At 40.1% G+C, this 24,604-nt stretch overlaps 1 protein-coding gene across 1 annotated transcript in view; it reads right to left on the bottom strand.

Moving 5' to 3' along the window:
• Positions 1-1,538: 1,538 nt before the first annotated feature.
• The window catches only part of col7a1 (collagen, type VII, alpha 1), an 85,391-nt gene continuing 62,325 nt past the window's right edge, over positions 1,539-24,604 (bottom strand). Inside the window, exons 87-118 of the mRNA XM_083892008.1 lie at positions 22,341-22,376; positions 22,043-22,102; positions 21,890-21,934; positions 21,726-21,761; positions 20,758-20,793; positions 20,609-20,668; positions 20,399-20,524; positions 20,240-20,311; positions 19,247-19,282; positions 19,075-19,134; positions 18,908-18,952; positions 18,619-18,654; positions 18,417-18,452; positions 17,808-17,864; positions 17,579-17,650; positions 17,295-17,366; positions 17,159-17,194; positions 16,980-17,060; positions 15,806-15,859; positions 15,501-15,554; positions 15,343-15,405; positions 15,174-15,236; positions 13,823-13,939; positions 11,895-11,972; positions 9,792-9,845; positions 9,606-9,654; positions 8,022-8,090; positions 7,834-7,914; positions 7,407-7,532; positions 5,453-5,587; positions 3,887-4,069; positions 1,539-3,790 (exon numbers count right to left, since the gene is read on the bottom strand). Coding sequence (XP_083748134.1) covers positions 3,762-3,790; positions 3,887-4,069; positions 5,453-5,587; positions 7,407-7,532; positions 7,834-7,914; positions 8,022-8,090; positions 9,606-9,654; positions 9,792-9,845; positions 11,895-11,972; positions 13,823-13,939; positions 15,174-15,236; positions 15,343-15,405; positions 15,501-15,554; positions 15,806-15,859; positions 16,980-17,060; positions 17,159-17,194; positions 17,295-17,366; positions 17,579-17,650; positions 17,808-17,864; positions 18,417-18,452; positions 18,619-18,654; positions 18,908-18,952; positions 19,075-19,134; positions 19,247-19,282; positions 20,240-20,311; positions 20,399-20,524; positions 20,609-20,668; positions 20,758-20,793; positions 21,726-21,761; positions 21,890-21,934; positions 22,043-22,102; positions 22,341-22,376 — 2,157 coding nt within the window. The 3' untranslated portion in view covers positions 1,539-3,761. The remainder of the gene's footprint in view (positions 3,791-3,886; positions 4,070-5,452; positions 5,588-7,406; positions 7,533-7,833; positions 7,915-8,021; positions 8,091-9,605; positions 9,655-9,791; positions 9,846-11,894; positions 11,973-13,822; positions 13,940-15,173; positions 15,237-15,342; positions 15,406-15,500; positions 15,555-15,805; positions 15,860-16,979; positions 17,061-17,158; positions 17,195-17,294; positions 17,367-17,578; positions 17,651-17,807; positions 17,865-18,416; positions 18,453-18,618; positions 18,655-18,907; positions 18,953-19,074; positions 19,135-19,246; positions 19,283-20,239; positions 20,312-20,398; positions 20,525-20,608; positions 20,669-20,757; positions 20,794-21,725; positions 21,762-21,889; positions 21,935-22,042; positions 22,103-22,340; positions 22,377-24,604) is intronic.

Genomic DNA, 24,604 nt, shown 5'->3' with positions numbered 1-24,604 from the left:
TCCATGGATACTCATTTAATGCCCACCCATTGTTCAAGACGAGAACTTAAGCGTTGACGTCAAAAGCCGCACAAGAATAACCCAGTTACCAGAGTCCAAAAATAACTCCGTAGTTTAATGTTTTCAGTATTTAATTGAGTTAAACAGTCGGCTATAGCAGCCACCATGAAGCCTGTGATAAAAATTCACTTATGTAGATATGTGGTAGTATTACTGCCACACTTTGCACAGCGGCCTGTCTTTGTTCATCACCTGCTCCACTTGAAGCCTCTCCCATCCATTTATCTTTACATCCTCCATCACTGTCAGCGTGTCACGGTCTCGACGCATCTAACGCGTTGAGGCCGCTGCTGCAGAGCCGGCCAACGGACGAGGAGATGCTGACTGAGACACATTTAAGAAATGAAGTCAGTAAGAAGAGGAAGAAGAGGAGCAGGGATGGTCGAGCGCTCTTCGAGGGCCGTTTGGTTGAGGTGTGATGAAGTGGATATGGAGTCGGCGTCTGTCTCTCACCATGGGAAATCAACTCAGGGCGAGGGAGCACGGAAAAACCAAGGGAGGAGGAGGAGGAGGAGTCATGGTGCAACAAGCAGAAAATCCTCTCATTAATAAATTCTGCTGATGAAATTAGAACGTCCAGATCAGTCAGTCACGCACACACACTTATTTTTTTCTGCTCAATTAACTCCCTTCTTTGTCGTGGATTTCGATGACCCGATGTATTCCGTCCCTGTGTGCACATGGAGATCCAAGGCTCCATCTTACGCCCGGTGCTTCATCGCTCCACAGTTGGCATTTTCACGCCCAGTGCACACATTGTGTTGGTCTTAAACTGAGGTGTAGTTTGTTGCATTGTGGGTCGGTTCACGGATATTCAGAGGCAGCAGACAGCCATGACAATCCTGGTCTTGGTGGGTCTTGGGTCTCATTTTGTCGAAATTAATGAGACCCAAGACCCAAGCACTCGTGATCTCTAAGATCCAAAACAACCATGAAATACCAATTAGTTGTCACGAAATATTAATTTGTGGCAAGAAATCCTAGTTCTCACGAAATATTTAAAATCTGCACTAAATACTAATGTGTGGCCACAAAATACTAATTAGTTCCCACGAAATAGGTAAAACGTGTGGACGGAATACTAATTTGTGGCCACAAAATAGGTCAAGTGTGCACACAATACTAATTGGTTCCCACAAAATAGGTAAAAAGTGTGCACGAAATACTAATTTGTGGCCACAAAATAGGTTAAAAGTGTGCACAAAATACTAATTGGTTCTCACAAAACAGGTAAAACGTGTGCACGAAATACCAATTCGTGGCCAAAATACTAATTAGTTCACAAGAAATAGGTTAAACATAAAAGGACCAGGATTGAGAAATCCTGCTTTAGACCATGTGTAATTAAATAGGGCCCTTAGAGATAAAGTGACATTATTTAAATCAAACGGAGGCTGGTTCATTTTGATTTGTCAGACAATCAGCAAGCAAGTTTAAAACCCTTTTACTCAAACATTTGGTTTATTAGAATTGCTCATTACAATGTTCCACATTACTAAAGGCACAGAGAGAAAAAAAAGCTTCCATCTTCAACGACAAACAGTACAAAAATACATTTAAAAATAGCACCTTTTCTCTGGCAGGTAAACATGCAGATACACAACATTCCCCCAATATAATAATAATAATAATAATAATAATAAAACCAGTATGTACAAAACATTGTAGTGATTGATTCTTCATATTGAATACAAATGATTAAAACCATATCCATAATTGTAACCCAATCATTTTTGTGCTCGATTGTGTGGAGAAGTGGAAGTTGTTGTTGTTTCTGTCACGTAAACTTTAACATTAGACGACTTCAAGTGAATTACGATGTCATTTTCATACGAATGCAAGTTAAAGAGCTGCAGCTACTTGTATAAACATTGGAACTACTTATTCTGCAAAGTTATTTAACCGTTTATTCTTCTCTAATTATTACTTTTGAAGCACAGGCAGCACTTTAATATGATTCTGGTGACTCCTACGTTCCAATATTGAGAAAACAGAGTATTATTATTATCTTTAGAGCACTATGAGGAGATTATTTTCAGAAAGCACCACCACCTCGGCCCACTTTTGCTGTGTACAAACAAAAATAATAATGAAAACATTACAATACATCGTCAAAGTATGAGCACAAGTCGATAAAGGCTGCAGTTTTTACCAACAGATGGTAAAGTTTTAATTCTCTGCTCCCGCGTTCACTCGTTTTATTTAGACTTCCATCGTTAACGACGTTACGATTCTGCCGACGGCTCTGGGGAGGACGATAATTACAAATGCGGGCTGAATTCTAATCAGTGATATCTGAGAGTTTTAAATAGACCATCCCGGGGTTTTTAAAACAAAATAAAATAAGCACAGGAGCAGCGCGACAGGCTGAGATCGTTGGTGACTGTGAACAGACCAGCGATAAATAAATACCAAACCACAGAAGACGGATGATTACACTTCTCCAGGGAGCATCTTTGGCTTCATTTAAAGGGAGCGGGGAAGTGTGAAGATTCTAGGGGTGAATTCCAATTCCTTGCTTAACCCTCAATCTCAAAAATGCGCTCTCCCTCTAGTGCAAGTGCTGTCCCGATTCTCAGAAAAATGAAATTGAGTAGCAAGTTTAAGGGCTGTATCGCCTTCAATATTGAGATTTTTTTGAGACCACCCTTGGGAGCAAGGGCTACCCAGAATGCATTGCGTGTTTTCACAGAACAAAGATGGCGCCGAAAGCAGCGAAACGAGTACGCTACAAATGTAGTAGATGAAGTAAATAAAGTATTTTCTTTGTTAATAGAGATATAGAAATTATGAAAACCATTGTATTATCTTAGTTTAGGCCCATATTATGGATTACTGACGTCATTGTTGCGTAACATTTAATTTTATTTTACGATCTTTTGTCAATAGCCGGCCGGTGCGGACAAGCGATCGTTTGCTATGTTTTACTTTTCAATAAGCCGTGGTGTGTGGTAACTGTCAGCTGAATATGTCCGTGGTTGTGGTATTTGTATGAGTATCATCTTATAACTAATTGACAACCTAATAACTTGACTGACAAACGGATCGTAATAAATAATCCTGATGTAAATATGTTCTTCTTCTCCTTCTTTTTTGGAGTTGACAGACTGGACGCAGCTTTCGCGTTAATCTGCCCCCTGCAGTCTGAAGACGTAACTGCATTTAAGGGGTGTCCCATTTCTAAGTGACAAAATAACCCTCAACACTTGGTTTTGAGGACCAGTTAAGATTAAGGGTTGAGCTTGAGGGTTAAGATAGGAATTAGAATCGGCCCTATTTTTCTTTATATCGAAGCAATTACATTACTCTGCATTGTAAATGATTTAATTTTAACTTTAAATGAGTCGTTTGTTTTCTCATTATGTTCAGATAATGAGTGAGCTTTAACCAATCTGGCAACATGAAAGTGAGAAAAGCAGTAAATCCACCTCAAGGTGACATCAAGAAAGTCAGGGTCAAGTCTTTAAAAAACTGTGCAAATGTTAAAAAATGTTTGAATTTAAAAATATAAACCATGGAGGAACTCTGTGGAACTCTCAAAGCTGTCAAACCCAGGGTGAAGTTAAAAGGCTGCATTTAAAGAAAATAAATAAACACAACAAATCCTGACCATTGGCATTAAAACAAAAATAATGATCTATAAAAAAAAGGTATATAAAGCTTTATAAACATTCCCGTAGCTGAGAAAGAATTGGCCACAATCACCGCGCTGTCGTCGAGGGCCGAGGACCTGCACGACACACCACGTGTTAGACTGCATACATTAAATAAATGAGTCTAAAATAGACTAGTTAGTGTGTGTCTGTGTGTGTCTGTGTGTGCGTACCTTCAGCCTCCCCAAGGCAGATTTGTTCACAGTCCTCCAGGTGGAGGAAGCGGTTGTCGTTTCCTTCACAGCCGCTGTAGATGAAGGGCCTGCAGGCCTGAGACTGATGGTTAAAATACCAGCGCAGGCTGTATCGTCCGCAGCTTCCCTCGTCCATGGGCAACTGGCACAAGTCTGCTGGAGCTGCACCACACCACACAAAATAACACAAACACAAACACAACACAAACACACATGAGGCGTGAACACAAGAGAACACAAAGGGACATGCACTTTGAGGTAAAAAGCGTAGAAGCAGAGGAGCAGTAAGTAGCAAAATGAGACCAAAACAAGCACTCATTACCTTTAAGATCCAAACCAACCGGTTTATTAAGGAAGTAAGGAGGCCCAGGCATGACATGGGGAAAAGAATTCTGATTGGTGAAATATGTAAAAATTAGTATTTCGTCAGAACTGATTAGTATTTCCTGGCAAGAACAAATTAGTATTTCTTGGGTACTAATTTGTATTTCGTGGGAACTAATCAGTATTTCCTGGCAACAAATTAATAGTTTGTGACCACATTTTACCTATTTTGTGGGATCGACTTAGTATTTCGTGGGAACAAATTAGTATTTTGTGGGAACTTATTAGTATTTTGTGGCAAAGAATTAGTATTTTCTGGGAACAAATAAGTATTTTGTTGTAACAAATTAGTATTTTTGACCACATTTTACCTATTTCGTGGGATTTAATTCGTATTTCTTGGGAACTAATTAGTATTTTGTGGGAACTAATTAGTATTTCGTGGTAACAAATTTGTATTTTTTGGGAATTAATTAGTATTTCGCAGTAACAAATTACTTTATGTGGGAACTAGTTAGTATTTCACGGTAACAAATTAGTATTTTGTGGTACAAATTAGTATTTCGTGGGAACAAATTAGTATTTTGTGGGAACTTATTAGTATTTTGTGGTAAAGAATTTGTATTTTCTGAGAACAAATAAGTATTTCGTGGTAACAAATTAGTATTTTGTGACCACATTTTACCTATTTCGTGGGATTTAATTACTATTTCGCGGTAACAAATTAGTATTTCGTGGGAACAAATTAGTATTTTGTGGGAAAGAATTAGTATTTTGTGGGAACTAATTAGTATTTCGCGGTAACAAATTATTATTATTTGGGAATTAATTAGTATTTCGTGGTAACAAATTAGTATTTTTTGGTAACAAATTAGTATTTCGCCGTAACAAATTAGTATTTTGTGGGAACTAGTTAGTATTTCGTGGGAACTAATTAACTTTTTTGGGAACTAATTAGCTTTTCGTGCACACGTTTTACCTATTTTATGGCCACAAATTAGTATTTCCTGGCCAGGAATCAGAGTTTTTTTCCTCCATCTCACGTCTGAGGCTCCTTAAGGAAGACATAAGTCGTCATGTCGATGTATTTAACTGAAGTGGAAGCACATACGTCTCCAAACCAACAGCAGCACACAGCCAACAGCCCGAGACACCGGGGGGCAGGTAGAGCGAACCACTCATCAAACCCGAGCCAAGACGACGGTATATGAGCTGCTTTACCTTCACCTTTGACTCTCCTCTTGGACCTGATTGATTTGGGCTTTGCGACTGCTGCTGTTTTCTTAGCGTCAGCATTGGCTGATTTGTTTGGTTCAACTTTGACTGTTTTCTCTGAATCCTTTTTCACAGTCTTACCTGTCCAAACGTGCACACACAGAAAGGCACACATTTAGATATTCAATACAAGAAAAGGACATGAATGTGATAATATGGTCAACATGTTGCATGTGTGTGTGTGCGCTTGAAACAGGCAGCGTGACAAATATCCAAGGCCAACACTAATGTCATGACATGAAATCAGCACGGAGCGGAAACACAGACACATGATACGAGACGTGCTATTGCAGCACAAATTGGATTATGGTTCGACTGAATAAACAAAATTTAATTTGATACGGCTGATACTTTCTGTTTACCGCATTAAACAGATAAGTTGGTGGAGAGTAAATGAATTGGGTTGATGTCAGGGATTCTAATGTTTCTAATTCTAATGTTTTTTGTCTGTTGTGAAAGAACCAGGGATATGACTTTTCTGAACATAACTTTACTCAGTAAACAGAGAGAAATGGGCACAGTCAGGTTGTAACGTGAACATCACATATCACACAATCACAATATTCTAATATTATTACAAATTTATTCTCATTATATTACGACTTTATTATCGAAAGATTACAATTTTATTCTCGAAAGATTACGACTTAATTCTTGAAGGATTACGACTTTAATCTCATCGTATTACGACTTTATTCTCATATTTCAACTTTATTCTTGAAAGATGACAACTTTATTCTCATAATAATATGACTTTATTCTCCAAAGATAACGACTTTATTCTCGAAAGATTACGGCTTTATTCTCGAAAGATTACGACTTTATTCTTGAAGGATTACGACTTTAATCTCATCGTATTATGACTTTATTCTCATATTACGACTTTATCCTCGAAAGATTACAACTTTATTCTCGAAAGATTACGACTTTATTATCGAAAAATTACAATTTTATTCTCGAAAGATTACGACTTTATTCTTGAAGGATTACGACTTTATTATCGAAAAATTACAATTTTATTCTCAAAAGATTACAACTTTATTCTTGAAGGATTACGACTTTAATCTCATCGTATTACGACTTTATTCTTGAAAGATTACAACTTTATTCTCATAATAATACAACTTTATTCTCCAAAGATTACAACTTTATTCTAGAAAGATTATGACTTTATTCTCGAGAGAATTACGACTTTATTCTCATATTACAACTATTCTCAAAAGATTACGACTTTATTCTCAAAAGATTACGACGTAATTCTCGAGAGATTACGACTTTATTCTCATTATGTTACAACTATTCTCAAAAGATTACAACTTTATTTCCGAAAGATTATGTTTTTGTCAGTGATTTAACTTTTCTGAACGTAACTTTACGTAGTAAACAGAGAGAAATGGGCACAGTCTTGCGGTTGCAAGGTGAACCTGACGTTCACAGACATCATCTGCAATTAAGCACCTATCGGATGATCTCAACCGTCAATCACACGGTGTCCTGTCCACACATGCTTTCCTCTTAATTGAAACATAATTTACAAAATTGCCGTCATGTTCTGTTGAAGAGGACCTGAAAGCCTAGCAGTTGAGACCATTAACTGCTCGGGAAACTGTTTAAAAATCAAGTGAGAAGTCATATTTCCTCAGACTTCCATTCAAACTTTTGTTCAACCAGTGGAGTCGCCCAATTGTGTCCAATTACTGTGACGGCTTCTGTCCAACATCCCGTTCCTTCAACTTGTCAAACCAGAAGACTATGTCAACAACCATGAGCTTTCAAAAACCACAACACTGGCACTGGTCTGGTCTGGTCTGGTCTTGCACTTTCACTCAGTCAACACTGGAAACACGAGTCATTGTGTTGGAAAGTCGGACACACAACGAAAAACAAAAACACACAGTACCATCGCTCTGGTTGGCCGGTGGCGCGAAGTAGAGCAGCTCGTCCATGGGGTCGTCGTAGGCCTCGACGGAGTAAATGTGCTCGTAGTCGGGGTCGTTGGTATTCACCACCACGTGCAGCTCGCGGCCTGAAACAAGAGCAACGCCACACGGGTCAGAAAAAGCCCTTATCTTACCCTTAAGCTGCCATTGTCCAAGCTTCATCTCAAGAGGAGGCTCTTAATCCCTTTAACTCAACACAACAAGGAGTCTGTTAATTCAGCTACAGGTTAAATGGAGCCTCATATCAGACATGTGAAACACAACTGGAGAACTCTGTTTTCTCACAGAGAAAAAACAACCCAGTATTTTAAGAGGTTCTCCAGATGTTTCACCACCAGATTTAAACCACGTCAAGAGAAACCGACGAACGGACGGACACAAACTCACCCTCCTCACCATTCAGGCCCAGTTGCTCGAGCGCAGGCCGAGCCCTGACCGTAGGCTGGGACTGAGGGTCCAGGCCTGAACCTGAGAGAGCCAGAGAGGGAAAAACAGGGAGGAGTGAACACCGAAGAACGAGCAGAGACGCAACTCAGGGAAGAGGTAGAGATGGAGAGAGACCGGGTAAGTGTTACACAGGTAGGACGGAGAGAGGAACGTCACATTCTGGTAGTAAATCTGATAGTACATCCACCATTCCAACACTGAAACACACACACACACACCAGTTCAAAGGAATTACAGGTTTTTGGTCAACATGAGCCAAGTTTTCCAAAAACTGATTGTAATCCTTTCAGGACTCAAGTATTTGGACTTGTGTCACACTCGAGTCAAACCTTTGACCGGTTAGTGCTGATTCAGCTGAAGACTCGGAGACTCAGAGCACGACTGAGCTGCTCGCCATGAAACATGCAACCAGGACATAATCTATAATCTGTACAGTTAAACATGAGTGTAACGGCTTCATTCTCAGTAACGCTGCATATTTATGAACAGATTATCACACAATCACAATATTGTCATAATATTACAACTATATTCTCGAAAGATTCCGACTTCATTCTCAAAGGATTACGATTTTATTGTCATATTTCGATTTTATTCTCATAATATTCCGACTTCATTCTCAAAACATTATGACTTTATTCTCGAAAGATTCCGACTTTATTCTCAAAAGGATTCCGACTTTATTGTCATAATATTTCAATTTTTTTCTCATAATATTCCGACTTTATTCTCGAAAGATTGCAACTTTATTCTCAAAGGATTCTGACTTTATCATAATATTTAAAAAAAATTCTCATAATATTCCGACTTTATTCTTGAAAGATTACGACTTTATTCTCATTATATTACGACTTTATTCTTGAAAGATTACGACTTGAATCTCATAATATGATTTTTTTCTTGAAAGACTACGACTTTATTCTCATAATATTACGACTATTCTTGAAAGATTACATCTTTACTCTCGAAAGATTACAATTTAATTCTCAAAAGATTCCGACTTTATTCTCAAAAGATTCCGACTTTATCCTCATAATATTCCGACTTTATTCTCGAAAAATACCTACTTTATTTTCGAAATATTGTGACTTTATTCTCATAATATGAGATAACTTTTTCCCCGTTGGGTTCGGCCCGAATACTTTGTTGTATCTTAGAATCTGAGACTGAAGCTAAGAAAAGTTGACCAGCACAGTGTTAGAGTTAGAGTTAAATGATAATAATTGTGACTTTCATTCTTACATTACCCGTCAATCCACCGATAAAAAATGATATTGTATTAAGATGAGTCAGGATGTATCTAAAAATAATAAATTCATGCATTTCATAGAGTTTTCTTGTGATGAAACAAAAAACAAACCTGATTTCTTGACTGTGCATTTGTTTTGAAATGATCTGAACACACATTTGCTACATTGACTCTCACTACAGACGCTGCATATGTAGCATATGTAGCTCCAGTAAACCACTGTGACTCAGAGTCAAATCACAACCCTTCTGTCAACCTTTCCCTCTGCTGCTGCTGCTGCTGCTCACTCACCTCCACACGCTGACGACCAGACAGATGGACAGGAAGGAAGGAAGCAAGCAGAGAGAGAGAATAATAAAGGTCAGTAAAAGACTTCAGTCTTTGCTGTAGGTCAACGCAGCTTCTCTTTTATAGCGCACACACAAACATAAGGCTGTGATTAAAGTGGAAGTCGCACACTCACCACAGTGCTGATTCATCTCCGTGCGGACGTAGTGTCGGACCTCGTCCTCCTGAATTTGAAAACGAAGAGAGAAGCAACACGAGACACTTACAACTTACACAACCCTGATATGGAGTCTTTATACGTGCATGCTGTTCAGCGTCAGCGTCTCTGAGCCCCCGCGGTAAAGGAGGATGGAGCACTGACCGTCATGCCCGGCTCTCCTCTGTCTCCTTTGGTTCCATCTGGGCCCAACTCTCCCTGCAACATGAACAGGTATCAGGACAGGACAGGACGGGACAGACGTGAGGCCCGCAGAGAGGCTCGCAGCAACATTTATTCATTACTCTGAGACCAGATGCGACACTGAAGAAGAAGAAGTGCACGCAAAGTCAAAGCGAGAGGCTAAATAATCAAAGACGGACGCCTAAAAATGGACTTAAATTGCCCGTCGGGGTTCGATGAACCATGTCCTTGTAGTCGTTTCTTCAATAAAGCGTTGTTGTGACTCAAAAATGGCAGTTATTTTCATAATCGATTAATGGAGTAATGGTTTGGTCCATAAAATGTCAGAAAACTCGAAAAAACGTTGATCAGTGTTCATCAAACCTGGAAACGATGATGTTCTCGAATGTCTGAGCAAAGAAACCAGAAAATATTCACATTTAAGAAGCTAAAACAATCTTGTTCTAATCATGAAAAAAAGCTTCAAACCGACAAATCGATTATCAAAATAGTTGACAAGTGATTTTTTTACCTTACAAACCATGAAAACAACCAAAAACTAGAAAAGCACTCGGAGAGCACAGACCTCCAAGGCACAGGCAGCTCACTGCCTACAAAATAGCGATAGGTGAAGTAAACATCAGTGATGCTTAAGTTTACCACGAGCTACAACTAACGTTACTACGTTACTACGGTGATGAAGATCTTCTTCCTAGATGGAATTCCTTGGGCGTCCACGTTGTTGGAACCCTTCAGCATCGTCAGCAGGGATCTCAGGGTCTCAGGGTCTGTTTCGCCCCTTAACCTGAACACCTCGCCTGAGTGGGGCAGCAAAGACCGACTAGCCTTCACCTGCAGGACTGTGGGCTCTCTTTAGCCACAGCCATCTTGAGCCAGGCCGTGTCGCTGGTGGCTTCCTTCAGCTGTTTGGGTTGCGGCCCCACCCTCTGCAGGAAGTGATTTTGCTGGGAACCCGCGGGCAGCCAACTTCAATGGGATAGCTGATTGCGTACCACCCCTATAACACAGCTTTGTCACCTAGGTCCTGGTTCTTGGCTTTCTTCAGTTGGCGGGATGTGGCCAGCCTTTCTTCCTAGGGTACCGTGAGCTCGTGATAAAAGTAGTGCAAGTGTCTACGACATGGATGTATTATATGAACTGGATAGAGCACCGCCCCTTTGCTTCCGTTCATTCCTATGAAACTGCTCACCCAGCACATATGCCAAAAAAGTTTTTTGACTTCCGCGTTTATTCCCAGGTTATGGGGCCCATAGAGCATGTGCAGTAGTGTCACTACCATATAAAGATCTATAAAAGCCCATGTCTATGTCTCGAGGTGTCCTGTGGACACTTTTACAGGCGTCTCTTTTACTATTGCGGTCAATGGGAAAGTTGCTTTTTGGGCTTTTGGACTTTTATGGGGTTTTCTGTTGCAGTACCCACAGTGGCCACCATGTAAAAATTGTCTTCAAGGTAGAGGGGGCGGTGCTCTATCCAGTTCATATACGATTCAACGATGACGATGACGAAATCTTTTCGTTGACGCCACTTTTTTTCATGACGATAACGAGACGGTGACGAGATATACATGACTCTTTGAAGACGAAAACATGACGAGACTTGTGTTAGTTTTTGTTGACGAGACGAGAATGGACGAAAATGTTAGTGGGTGGTCTGTCAGACGTTTGAAGTGGACAATCTGCAAGCTCACAGTGTGTTGCAGTGTCTTGAACTTATAGATCTGCTGCTATTTTCACAACTTATGTGCGACACTGCCCAACAACAATCTCCAATACTTATTGACATAAATAAATTTGTTAAAAGACTATACTTCTTTTTTCGACTAGAACTAGACTAAAAACTCTTGAGTTTTCGTCGACTAAAACTGGACTAAAACTATCACATATAGAAGTGATTAAAATGTGACTCTCTAAAACTAATAAGCATTTTCGTCCAAAAGACTAAGACTAAATCTAAGATGGTTGTCAAAAACAACACTGACTTACAGACAAACAAACTCCAGTGAAAACATAGACCTCCTTGGTGGAGGCCAATAAGGAACGTGGATGATTCTGAGACACTCACCGTCTGTCCTCTCTCTCCTGGGATACCTGGGATTCCGCGTGGACCCACCACCGATGGACCAAACGGCCCTCGCTCTCCCTGACACACAAGCAAAAACAAAATTACATTCAACTACAAAAAAAGGTATTCCAGTCATGTTTGTCTGGTGTTTGTCTGCACACAGTTTCAGAGAGAACAAAGAAGATGATGAATTAGACATAAAAGTCTATGGAGAATTAATCTTTCATTCTGATTTACACAGTCTGGTAATGATGCAGCAACCTTTATGAATAATACGTGAGAATAATACATATTTTTCCCATCCTACAGCATAATTACAGCTTCTTTATACATTACATTTAACTCATATACTAACGTCATATAATAACAGAGCTATAAGCTCTGAGTCAAGTCTGTGCCTGAAAGGAAGTGAATTATTATAATATAATATAATATGATATATAATTATTTTACTCACACACACAGCAATCAAACCAAACCAAAGTACCAAAGAGAAGAAAGAAGAGAGAAAACTAAGTAAGGAGCAATATATAAAAGAGGATACTCTCCTTCATCTTGTGTCAAATATCAAAACAACGCTTCATCTTCGTCAGGCACGCTAACCCTCACACACCTCTGACGGCTCACTCAGTGACATAACATCGTACATTTGTCTTTTATTAGACTGCATTTTATTTTTGCTGGATCGCCGTCAAACCTGTGCACAGTCACTGCCGCTGCACTACATCCTGCTCTTATTTGTCCTTACGTACAACTCAAATAAATCCCCTATTCCACCTACGTTCCTGCTCGCCTCGCCTCGGCACGGCACGGTTTAGGTTGGTTTTCCACGATCGAATAGTACCGACTCCACGTGGGCGGAGTCATCACTGCACGAAAACGGCGTGAAACTGCGCTGACTTTGTTTTATATGCGACAAACACACAAACGAGCGACTAGAACGCCGTCTGAGGGCATCAATCGCACTCCGGTCCGCACCAAATGTCAGACTCTGGTGCGGTCCCTCTGGTGAGAACGCGAACTCGGGTCCAAACCATATTCTGCAGTAATGCCATGGACATAGGCTACCTTGTAGGTCTTTGGAGTAATCTTCGTCTCATAGTTAGCACGACCACATTCATGAAAATAGAGCGTCTCCTCTGCCTGAAATGATCTGAAATGAGGATTTTGGGTTATATAAACCCATAAATACTACACATTGTCCCTTTAAAGGCACCATATGTAAAAATGTTGCCAAAAACGGTGACTACACTCAAATTCAAAATACCAAGGTCTTTTAGGGTTCGTTTTCTCCACCATTGTAGCTCTGGCAACACGTGGTTGCTCGGCAGCCGAGACTCTGACTACTGACTGCAATGATTGGTAGACGGTGGTAGGTGGCGCCACATGCCAAAACATGATTTCAAAAAATAAACATGATTTGCAGTCTGCAAAATATTTTTTTTAAATAATATTTTGTCTGCACTGTTGTTGTTGGTGAGTTCCGTTTGTTATATGAACATTATTCCTGAGTCTCTGTGACATATTAGGAGGATTTTTACGGCCAGTTGCTTTAGATTTATTACCTAATGCACCTATAAATATTGAGATTTTAGACATTTCCCTGCTAATTGTTGGAGATTAAGTCATGATTGTTAAGTCTTTTTAACTAATCTACAGTTTGGAATTGTTCGGCTTGATTCTTGATTCTTCACTCTGACCAATCAGTGGCCGGCATATTATCAGCCTCAGCTCGCTAGGAAACCTCGCCAGAGCAGATACTAAAAAAGTACCAGTTTCTATTGCTAGTGTAAATGCAAAATAACAGTGCCGAGACGAGTTGAGTCGAGCTACAGGAAACACGCTATAAGGTAGATAAGCATTAAGCCACCATCAAACCAGTGAATGAATGAATGAATGAATGAATGAATGAATGAATGAATAGTCACCTTCTGTCCCTGGAGACCTTCAGGGCCGGAACCACCAGACGGCCCCTGGGGGCCAGTTAGACCGACGGCCCCGTCCATTCCTCTGGGACCAGGAGGGCCAGGCACACCAGGAGTACCCTATATGTGAGGATTAGACACAGAGCAAAGTGTGCAAATTCAAAACATTGGAGAGTTGGTTGCCAGGAAGTGTTAGACTATCTTCACACTTACACCACTGTCCTACTGGATCTGTTTGGTTAGTTTTCAAAGTGGAAACAACATCGGCGTCATCACATGTCTCTCTCTGTGTTTGCGATTACAGCAAATGACATTTCAGTCGCGCATTTTATGTCACGACTCAGCAGGCGAGTGAGAGGAAGACATTTAGTGGAACTTCACAGACAATCGTATATTTGTACCCTAATCTTGGCAAAGGTAAACTCTGTCCTTTCCAAACAGCAACTTTGAGTCAGTCACACATGCCTTTATTAGGCCTCGTCTGGATTAGTGAAACACAGTCAGACGTCTACTCTCACGTCTCCAGCTCATCCCAAATTAACCGGAGCATGTGAGAGGAGGAACACATAACGGCTGTTTTGTTTTTAAACAAATAAACTGCATATTAGACACACTTTGGACTCAGTATGAGATGTTTGGTTTTATCTTTTTTTCATAGTTTTATTGCATGACTACTGTATGTTCCTCGGTCTATTAGGCCTTTTTATTTGTTTTATTTATCTCCGATGTACAGGCACTTTGCTTCAGCTGCTGTTTGCAGTTGTTTTTAAAGTGCCTTATAAATAAAGTTGGATTGGATAATCACCATTTTAGCTTGAACGGCGCTCCCTTAAAGGCGAAGTAAGTAGTTTATAGTGCCATCTAGAGGAGAGGCTGAATTTTACAACTGCTCACCCCCTCCCTTCCCTGAGCGCTACGGTATCCTCAGCCGGTCAAATGTCGTCCTCGTCGTCTTTCTCCGTGTCAGCAGATGAGGTTCGTGAGGCGAGGGAGAGGGCGAGCTACCGCGGCCGTAGCAGACGAAGCGGAGAGAGAGGAGGCGGGACTTCCGCTAAAAGTAAAGCGACGCTTTATTTGTTCTCTCGCGTTTGTATATACAGGCTCCGGTAGAAACATGGCGTCGTGGCAACGCAGTAGCGGCCCGTGACCATGTTATTTTACATGACTTTTTGAAACACTACGAAAATGAAACAAAGAATATTATACAGCGACTAGACAATGCAGGAGCACATAATATGTATACAAAAGTGGATTTTGGGTCATATAAACCCATAAATATTACACAGTGTCCCTTCAAACAATGGATGCCCACACCTTTACTTACATAATGTACCTTTTTAAGATAAACACTCACCCTTTCACCCTTTTCTCCCTGAGATCCCTTGGATCCTGCCAGCCCATCAAAACCACGATCACCCTTCACAGGAGGACAAAAAAAATAATAAATATATAAATTTCACATTGGGAGAGAGAAAGAGAGTTATTGGTCAATTAAAACTGTTAGAACAGAGTGTCCTGCGTACCTTGGGGCCCACTATTCCTTCTTTTCCTGGAGCCCCGGACGCCCCCACCGGTCCGACACCGCCCTGTGAATCAGAGAGCAGAGATGACGATGGCGATAAAAACTTTATAAGTTATTATAACAAAAAAAGTTATCATAAAACAGAACACTGAGTCATACCTTTTCACCTTTTCTTCCTGGAAGGCCGGATCGACCGTGAGTGCCGGCGTCTCCCTGCACACAAAGACCTTCATTCGCTCACATGACTCATCCACACACATCTGTGACGTCATTAATCCATTCGTTTTAACACATCAATACACATCAAAACACATGGATCAAGACATTCATACCTATTTCCTGCACACTTCCTCCTATCATGTACCATTTTTTGTTCTTTTTTTTTTTGCCAAATGGGTTACATACTGTATATATGTGGAATATATGATAATAGTTGGTGCTTTCTTTAACTTCTTTATTCCTACCTTCTCTCCTTTGGGTCCATCGCTGCCACAAAGCCCTTTGGGTCCTCGGTCGCCCTGGTAACACACAAGTTTATCAGTGACACACAATCGCAAAGGAACTTATATATATATATATGTGTATATATATATACACATGTACACAGAAAGCTCTTTCACTTGCCACTAAAGTACTCAAACTAACTATGGACATGAATGTATGCGACGAGCTCCTGACGACAGCAGATATGATGCTGCAATGGTTGCTATCGCCCTGACCCAGATGGCTTTGGACAATACCGAGAGATAAGAGCAAGATACAGTAAGAGGTATTGAAGCAGGAGAGGATGCAGAGAGAGATGGAACCACTCTAAATTCTTGGTTTATCATCATCCATGATTTTTTTTCCCCCACCCGCAAAATATAAAGCAACATTTCCTCCAATATGAGCAATTTGTTTGTACCTGCTTTTGAAAAGCTTTTAAAAAGTAACATTTAGGAGGGTTTATAGTAAGAAATTGATTTTTTCTACCCATAAGTATGCTTTGAAATATAAATCTTTACCTTTAATCCTGAGAACACAGAGCATTTCGGCAGCTTTTTCTTCATTAAATGCACAGTTTATACATAGGATATATATATAAGAAAGTGCAATATATAGTCTTATATCCTTTTTTTTTTTTTAGCACAAACTAGAGGCATTTTTATGTAATTTTCACCAACTATATAAACACACCTGAGCAAAAAGTACTAAAACATTTTTAAAATTGAATTTTGTGAAATACGTTGCAGTTTTATGAACAAAAACACTCTATTTTTGTGACTTCTGCACAATTATTGCTACTTTATATCATGACTAAAAATGTGATATAAAATTAATCACATAACTTTGATTCAACATGTTTTGAAGCCTGAATAATATTCATATTATAAAATCACATATTATGTGACCTATGGACACACACACACCAGGATGTCCATATAAGGAGTTGTGAATTATTCCCATGGCAAATTACCATGGGTGCACCCAAGCACTAAAGGTTAAATGGCTTATTTTATATGCTTTTATATCTTCAACTGCATTGATGATTCGACTAAATCATTAACATCGAAGACAACGGCAATGTCAGGTATTATTTTTATGCCAATGGCTTCTGTCTTTCGACACGAGACATTAAGTTCACAAAGACTAAAATACCTTGACTCCTCTCAGTCCTGAAATACCAGTGAATCCCTTCTCCCCCTTCTGCCCCAGCAGGCCGTTTTTCCCTGATAAACCCTGGGGGGAAAAAACAGAAATCATCGCAGTCAAAACAAACCGCAGTCAGAGAAAAATAACATTTATTAATTTATTATAACAGACACAAAGGCACCGACCGCTTCTCCAGGTACTCCGGGCTGACCCGCTTCTCCCTGCACGGAATTACAGTAATTAGAGACACAATGGACTCGCTCTGCAGATAATTATGATTGTGACTGAAACACAATCACACGCTCGGTGTCACAAACTTGCCTTCTGTCCACCAGGACCGCGGGCACCAGGGAATCCCACTGATCCTTTCTCCCCGGGCTCTCCTCTCTGACCCTGAGGTCAACACACACACACAAAAACTACTGCCAATACTGGTCATTCAGAACATCTGAGTACTATTACGAGTAAATAACGAGTTAAACTGGCAGTGTATGAAGTGTGATCATCCGTTTTAAATAAAACAAAGCAACGATAGATCATTTCTTTCTGGTAATAAAAGAAAGAAGATGCCAGAATCTAACTTAATCTAACAGGAGTGTATTTACCTGCTCCCCTGAAGGCCCTTCGGTTCCCTTTGTTCCTTTTTCTCCTTGGATCCCTTTAGGTCCTCTGTCGCCCTGAAATGGAAACCAAACATGTGAGAACCACAACTGAGAACAACGTCGTGGATGGACGCTGCTGTAAAACATCAAAGAAGAAGAAGATAAAGAAAAAATGCCAAATAATAATAATACTAAAGTACAGTGAGACTTTCAGTGAACAGCGTTCACTCACCGTTTCTCCTTTGTTGCCCTTTTCTCCAGCAGGTCCTCCCACCAGGACAGTGTCCCCCTGTGAATTAAAGGGACCATTTACCAGTTAGCTCCGTTAGCTGCAATAGCTCCTTTTAGCATCGTTAGCCTACAGTCGAACTGGAGCGGTCTGTTTATTAAAGGAATAGCACAGCCCTACATATAACCGTGTACTGCGTATGTGTGCCTCTGTTTTTAAAGTTTAGCGTCACATTAGAGACTCATTTTAAGAATCACGTAAACATGACGTCACGCGCGTCTTTTTCCGGTCAGTCGTCATGGAAACGTGTCAATGTTAACGGCACCCAGCACTATATTTTTTTTGACATTTCCCTGGTAATTGTTGGAGATTAAGCCATGTTTTTAGGGATTGTTAAGTCTTTTTAACTGATCTACAGTTCTGCATTGTTCGGCTTCTTGTGTTGGACGTCTCTTCCTGTGACAGCACGGAATGCTACTATGCTAGTGGAAAGGCAAAATAACCGTGCAGTGCCAATTGTGTCACACAGTTTTGTCTTTAGCAATATAAATAAATATACAAAAACAGGTTGATTGGATATTTAAAAAAAAAAAAAAAAAAAGAAGCCCACACCTTTTCTCCTTTGTCACCTTGAGGTCCACCGTCTCCCTAAAAAAAAAAACGTCATAGCAGATCAATTTCATTCACTACTTTTACGAGAATAGGACGCAGCTCCAGCAGCAGCAGCTGTTCAATGACCTGCTCAGACCCATGAAATGAACAAGAGCAATCTCACATGAAAATGGGGAAAAAAAAGAAAAAGTGAAATATTCACCTTCTCTCCGCGAACACCACGAGCCCCCGGGGAACCCTGATCAACACACACACGCACACAAATGCACATACATAAATTATATTTGGCTCCACAATTAAAAAAAAGAAAGATCATGCAACACAAATTAAATCACTATAATGATGTTGCCCCTCAGGGTTTGACGTGATCGTTGAAAATGCTTTGAAATCATCAATCACATCACAACAGTAGAGTTCGTTAGCAGTCGAAGAAAAAAGCTAAAAATCAAAAGCTTCCTGAGTGAAAGATTGAAAAAACACTGAGTGTTTACAGTTGATCCTCTTTCCCCGTCCAAACCGGGACGTCCCTCCTCGCCCTACAACACCAGACAAGAACATGACACTCTTTAGTTTATATTCTCCTGAGAACATGTCACATATACTGTTTATATATATATATATATATATATATAGATCACAATTTCAACCAGCGTCTTACTCTGGTTCCTGCATCTCCTCTCTCTCCTCTAGCACCGGGGACACCAACGCCAACTTCCCCCTGGCAATGAAAAAAAATGATGACATGAATAACCTTCAAAATAATAATAAAAAAAAAAATCTGTTAACATTGAAGCAATTGCACAGAAACATTCGTCTCCCTGAATATTCACCTTGTCTCCTTTGACCCCGTTGGTGCCAGCGGAGCCCTGGAAGACAAATTATAGATGATTAGAAAAACATGAATTACACCTGTTTTCACCACAGTGGTGACATCAATTCAAAATATGAGAATAACTATTTCAATCTGGAGACTGTAAACTGTATCTCCATAGGGAAAGAAGGTCAAAGTGCAACTAACCTTAAACACTAGTATTAACAGTACTGCTATGTTTCCTTCCGTTTTTTAACCCTCTAACACTTGATTTTAACCATAAAAGGGCCAGAAAACGTCCCGTGAGTAAATGTCTTTGCCCATTTTTCCCAGAATAACTAATTTACAATTTACTGCATGTTAAAATACTGTTTTGACAATTTAAAAAGAAAAAAAAATTTGTTGTTGTACATGAACACCAGATTTTGAGTGTTAAATTTGAACATTGTGTTTCAGATTTTCCGTCTTCCTGCAAGTGAAATTACCGTAATAACCACACGTTGGCTTTGACGTGCAACTTCTCAGCTTTCAGAAACAGTTGGAATTTTTCCGATAGGTTGCTTAAATTCGGCAACGCAAAGTGCACTTGCACAAACATGTCGTCTAAAAAAAAAAAAGTTTATTAGCTTGTTTTGGACGCAAGTCAAATGACTAAATAATGGCCATAAAATTCTATTAAAATGTAATAATGCGAGTGAATCCAAACTTTGACCACTTAATCAGTTCAGTCTCAAGTCCAAATGAACATTTGTGGCAGGTTCCTCGAGGCGTTCCTTATATATATTTCACAGAATGGGACGGATTTGCACGGATGATGGATGTCTTTGTCTCCACCCAGTGCAAGTAAGGCTGATTTTTAAATGTATTTCTGCTTCAGGCTCCAATTTACTTGTTTTTACTTGAAAGAAAATCAATATGCAATTTACTCTTGTAGTGAAACTAACTTGGAAAAACTACCCTCACAGAAGTCATCAAACTAGTGAGTCAACAGCAACAACGGATTCAAACTCACTGGTTGTCCAGCGGGTCCAGCAGGACCAGGAGGTCCAACGTTTCCTGCACGACCCGCAAAGCCTTGAAGACCCTGAAATGAGATTCACACAATCTCAAATCACACCAGAGATTAAGGTTAAAAATCATACAGTACGACGTGACGAGCGGCCGCACTGACCCTCTCTCCAGGTGGTCCTGAAGGTCCTGGTTGTCCACTTTCTCCTCTCAGGCCAGGTGGTCCCACATCACCGGATTTTCCCTGTGGCCCTGAAGGACCAGCTGGACCAGGAAGGCCTGGGTCCCCCTAGAAATCCAAACCCATTTAAATTCTTACCAGCACCAGGTAAATGATATATAAATCATCTGTTGCAGCACACGCTGTACTCACCTTTAAACCTTGAGGACCGTTCCGACCAGGAGGACCAGCCAGTCCTACGCCCCTCTCTCCCTGCAAAACACAGTTAATCACAACTGTCACAAGGATTTTCTTTCATTTTATGGGTAATTAATGAAACCCAAAAACAAAAGCTCACTCACCTTATCTCCTTTTGCTCCAGAAGATCCCTGTGCACCCTGCATTAAAAAGAAAACCAAGATGATTTACTGTTAAGACCCACATCAATAACACATTAATAAAATAAGATCATTAACAAAACTGAATTTTCCCATTAATTTAAGCTGCCTTTAAATTTCAAATGTCCCCACGTCCATATATCAGTATGTATTCATTATTATGCCGGTGAAGACGGACTCCATTAGTACGAGTGTCTGCGTCTTGGTTGTCATCACAGTTCACGCGCCTCGTTAACCTCAAGGACGACGCGTAATCAAGACAAAACTTCAGCCGCGGAGACGATTGGTGTCAATTACGGTTGACACTTTTAGAGAGAAGGTCTGAAAACTTTAATCACACCGTGATGGAAAAAATGACTGATGAAGGTGGGATTAAATAATTGGACTTGTTTTTTGAGATGATAAACTAGTGCCAAAAAGAGTCTAGCTTAAAGCTGCAGTGCGTAACTTTTGCTGTTTCTTTCGTAGTTGAGTTACAGACATTCTAGGTCTATTTTCAGATAACAGGTTCATATTTTGTGTCAGTGTCACAGTTACGCTATAATGGTAGTGCACAGGGCATAGCATTGCTACCTATCTATCTATCTATCTGCTAGTTAGCTTGCAAGCTACCAAGCTAGAATCTATCTATCTTGTTAGTTATCTAGCTAACTTGTAATTAATGCCAATATTTAACTAATTGTCTAGCTATGTTTTTAGCTATGTAACTTTCCAATCATCTATCTTGTTAGCTATGTAAATATGTAGCTAATTGTCTATCTATCTATCTATCTATCTATCTATCTATCTATCTATCTATCTATCTATCTATCTAGTCTTACCAATCTCCAGTGGCAGTTCGTAGGGCATTTTTTTTCATTTATTTAAAACAATGCAGACACAAACCTCAAAAGAATATTTAACATAATATTCTGTGAAAAGAAATCACTCACATCTTCTCCTGGGTCTCCGGCTTCACCAGCCACTCCCTAGAGTGATGATAAATGAGACAGTTTGAACATTTTCTGACATCATAATTACGTTGTGTGTGTATGTTTGTGTGTGTGTGTGTGTGTGTGTGTGTGTGTGTGTGTGTGTGTGTAATGATTATACTCACTCTTTCCCCTTTGATGCCAGCAGCACCTCGGTCTCCTTTGCCTCCCTGAGTGACAGCAGTTACGCAGCAGTTTTAAGGTGAAATCAGCACATATTTCCACAGTCACATGGACTTTAAGGACTGACATTACGGTGCATTGTCGGTCAGACTCACCTTCTCACCAGATAGACCTCTCTCTCCGGTTATTCCAGGCAGTGTTGGACCAGCAGGACCCTGTGTCAATCACAACCAGGAGAGTATTTCATTGTTTTTCTTCATTTTATATCGTTAAAACACTAAATGCAGTAAATTGTAAATAACAATATAGCAACAGATATTGGAAGTTATCCTGGAAAAATGGGCAAAAACACTTAGTTACAGGATATTTTGAGGGTTGGGTGTTAAAGGGTTAATGTTTGAATGTAACAGCCTCCAGTTTTCTTAAAAAGCAGTGATAATTACAATGACTCACCATTGCTCCTTTGGGTCCAGCGGGACCAGCAACTGCCTGTAAAAATAAAGAAAATAATAGATAATGTTTTTGTTTGTGGGAAGAAAACAAGAAGAAGAAGCTGAAATTGAAATTGACTTTCAAAAAGCCTTGGCATACAAAGATCCCCATCAAACCCAGCTGTTAGATCTTCCGGCTCTCAGATTTAGAGTGCTCTGATGTCAAGGAAAAATATGGTCAAATTAAACCGTTAATCATCGCACTTGAAAACTTTCCTGCTCACCTGCAGAGCCCTGTGCCTACAGCATTAGTTTGTTTAAAACAATGAATAACTTGGTGATATTGTTGGTTGGGCAACCTGCTCTTTCAACCGTCGTCGTTTGTTTCATCTTGAAGACATTGTCTTTTATTCAGACAACTGGGACGACCACATCCAAGCAACTGTGGGAGGTTTTTGGTAGACTGCGCGATGCTAATCTTACGCTAAATGTTGCAGAGTGTTATTTTTGCCAGGCAACGGTGACGGTTTCTTGGTGAAAGTAGGAAAGCAATCCAAACTGGAGGCCGTTCTCTCATTCACTGCTATATCTTCTAGACAAGAGTTGCGTCAGGTTTTTTTGGGGTATGGTGGGATATTACAGAGACTTACTAAGTACAATCTATCAGTTTAAAGTTAGCTAAAACAAAGTCTATCTATCTATCTATCTATCTATCTATCTATCTATCTATCTATCTATCTATCTAATTAGTTATTTATCTAGTTATCTTTTTAGCTATGCACATGTGTAGCTAATTGTCTAGCTTGTTAGCTGCGTAAATATCTAACTAATTATCTATCTATATTTTTAGCTATGTAACTAGCTAATCATCAAGCTATCTCGTTAGCTATGTAAATATGCAGCTAACTGTTTATCTTGTTAGCTATGTAACTATCTATCTATCTAGTTAAGTATGTAATTCTAGCTAACTTTTTTTTTTTAGCAATTAGCTATTTAGCTTCTATTCTGACAGGTTTGTGGAAAACGTGAGCCCAGTCAAGAGTCAGCAAAGTTGAGGTAACATTTAAAACGCAATGTCACCTCAACTGTGTGTGTACCTGTCTTTGTTACCTCTTTCTGAGATGACTGAGATGATTCTGGACCATGTCAAGGACCAGTCGTCCTCATGGAGACCAAAGCTTGGTCCTAACAATGCAGAATCTGATCAATCAAGTTTAGCTAGGACTTCTGGTTCCGCGAAGGTCAGGCTTAAAGGTATGGTTAAGTTTAAGGCTAACGGTTTGCTCAGGCCGTCCGAACACACGAAAAACAAAGCAATGTCCTCAGAAGAATAGCTACTTCTGTGTCTGTGTGTGCGAACAAACGGACGAAGCTGCCGAGCAGATGGCCGCTCGTTGACACGCTTGCCTCGTTATTTATCAAACTGGTGAACTCGCTGACAAGTGTCAGTGTTGCTCTCCATGGTGCTGAACGTGAGGCCATCGGCAGCGAGGGAGCTGAAAACTTGACATATTTTGACACAATTCATGTGAGACAGCAGAAGACAGCAAGGCCGGGTTGAGATACACATGCTATAATATAATACACCATATGGTGCAATCCAGACAAATCCCAATTCAATTTCAAGCGCATGTCGAATTCCCCCAAATACAAACCTCACGGGATCTTAGTGACAACTTTACACAAGTAAATCACAGTGAATTAAAGATGTGGGACCAAGAGGACGAGCGATAAATTGGTGAGTTAATCATCCAAAGCTGGAACTGATGTTCCTGCTCTCTTTCTACTTCTGTCCCCCATTTTTCCTTTCACCCCATCCTGTCTAGGCAGATGGCCGCACATCTTTGAGTCTGGTTCTGTCATAGATGTCTTCTTCCTGTTAAAAGGGAGTTCTTTTTATTCTCTCCACTGATGCCTAGTGCTTTGCTCATTGTGTGATTTGTTGGGTTTCTCTGCTCTCGATGACGTTGTCTATGTACAGAGCCTTGAGCCTTGAGTTGTAATTCGGTGCTAGACAAATAAAACTGAATTGAAAAGAATTGAATGTCCTGGTAGCCTCGGACAACAAATGACCAAGCGTGTTACTCAGTGACATTTTGAAGTCATTGTGAATCTGCCCTGGTGACCTTGAGATTGGTCGGTGTAGTGGTTATCCCTCTTGCCTTTGCAGCAAGACCACCTGGGTTCTGGACCCCGTCGGAAAAATGGCCTTCTGCATGGAGTTTGCATGTTCTTTGGGTTCTTGTATGGGTTTTCTGCGGTTTCTCCAACAGTCCAAAAACATGC

The sequence above is a fragment of the Microchirus variegatus genome, assembly GCF_963457635.1.
Source record: "Microchirus variegatus genome assembly, chromosome: 7".
Taxonomy (NCBI): Eukaryota; Metazoa; Chordata; class Actinopteri; order Pleuronectiformes; family Soleidae; genus Microchirus; species Microchirus variegatus.
Note: the sequence above shows the minus strand (reverse complement) of the source record. Positions and strands in the feature narration are given on the sequence as shown.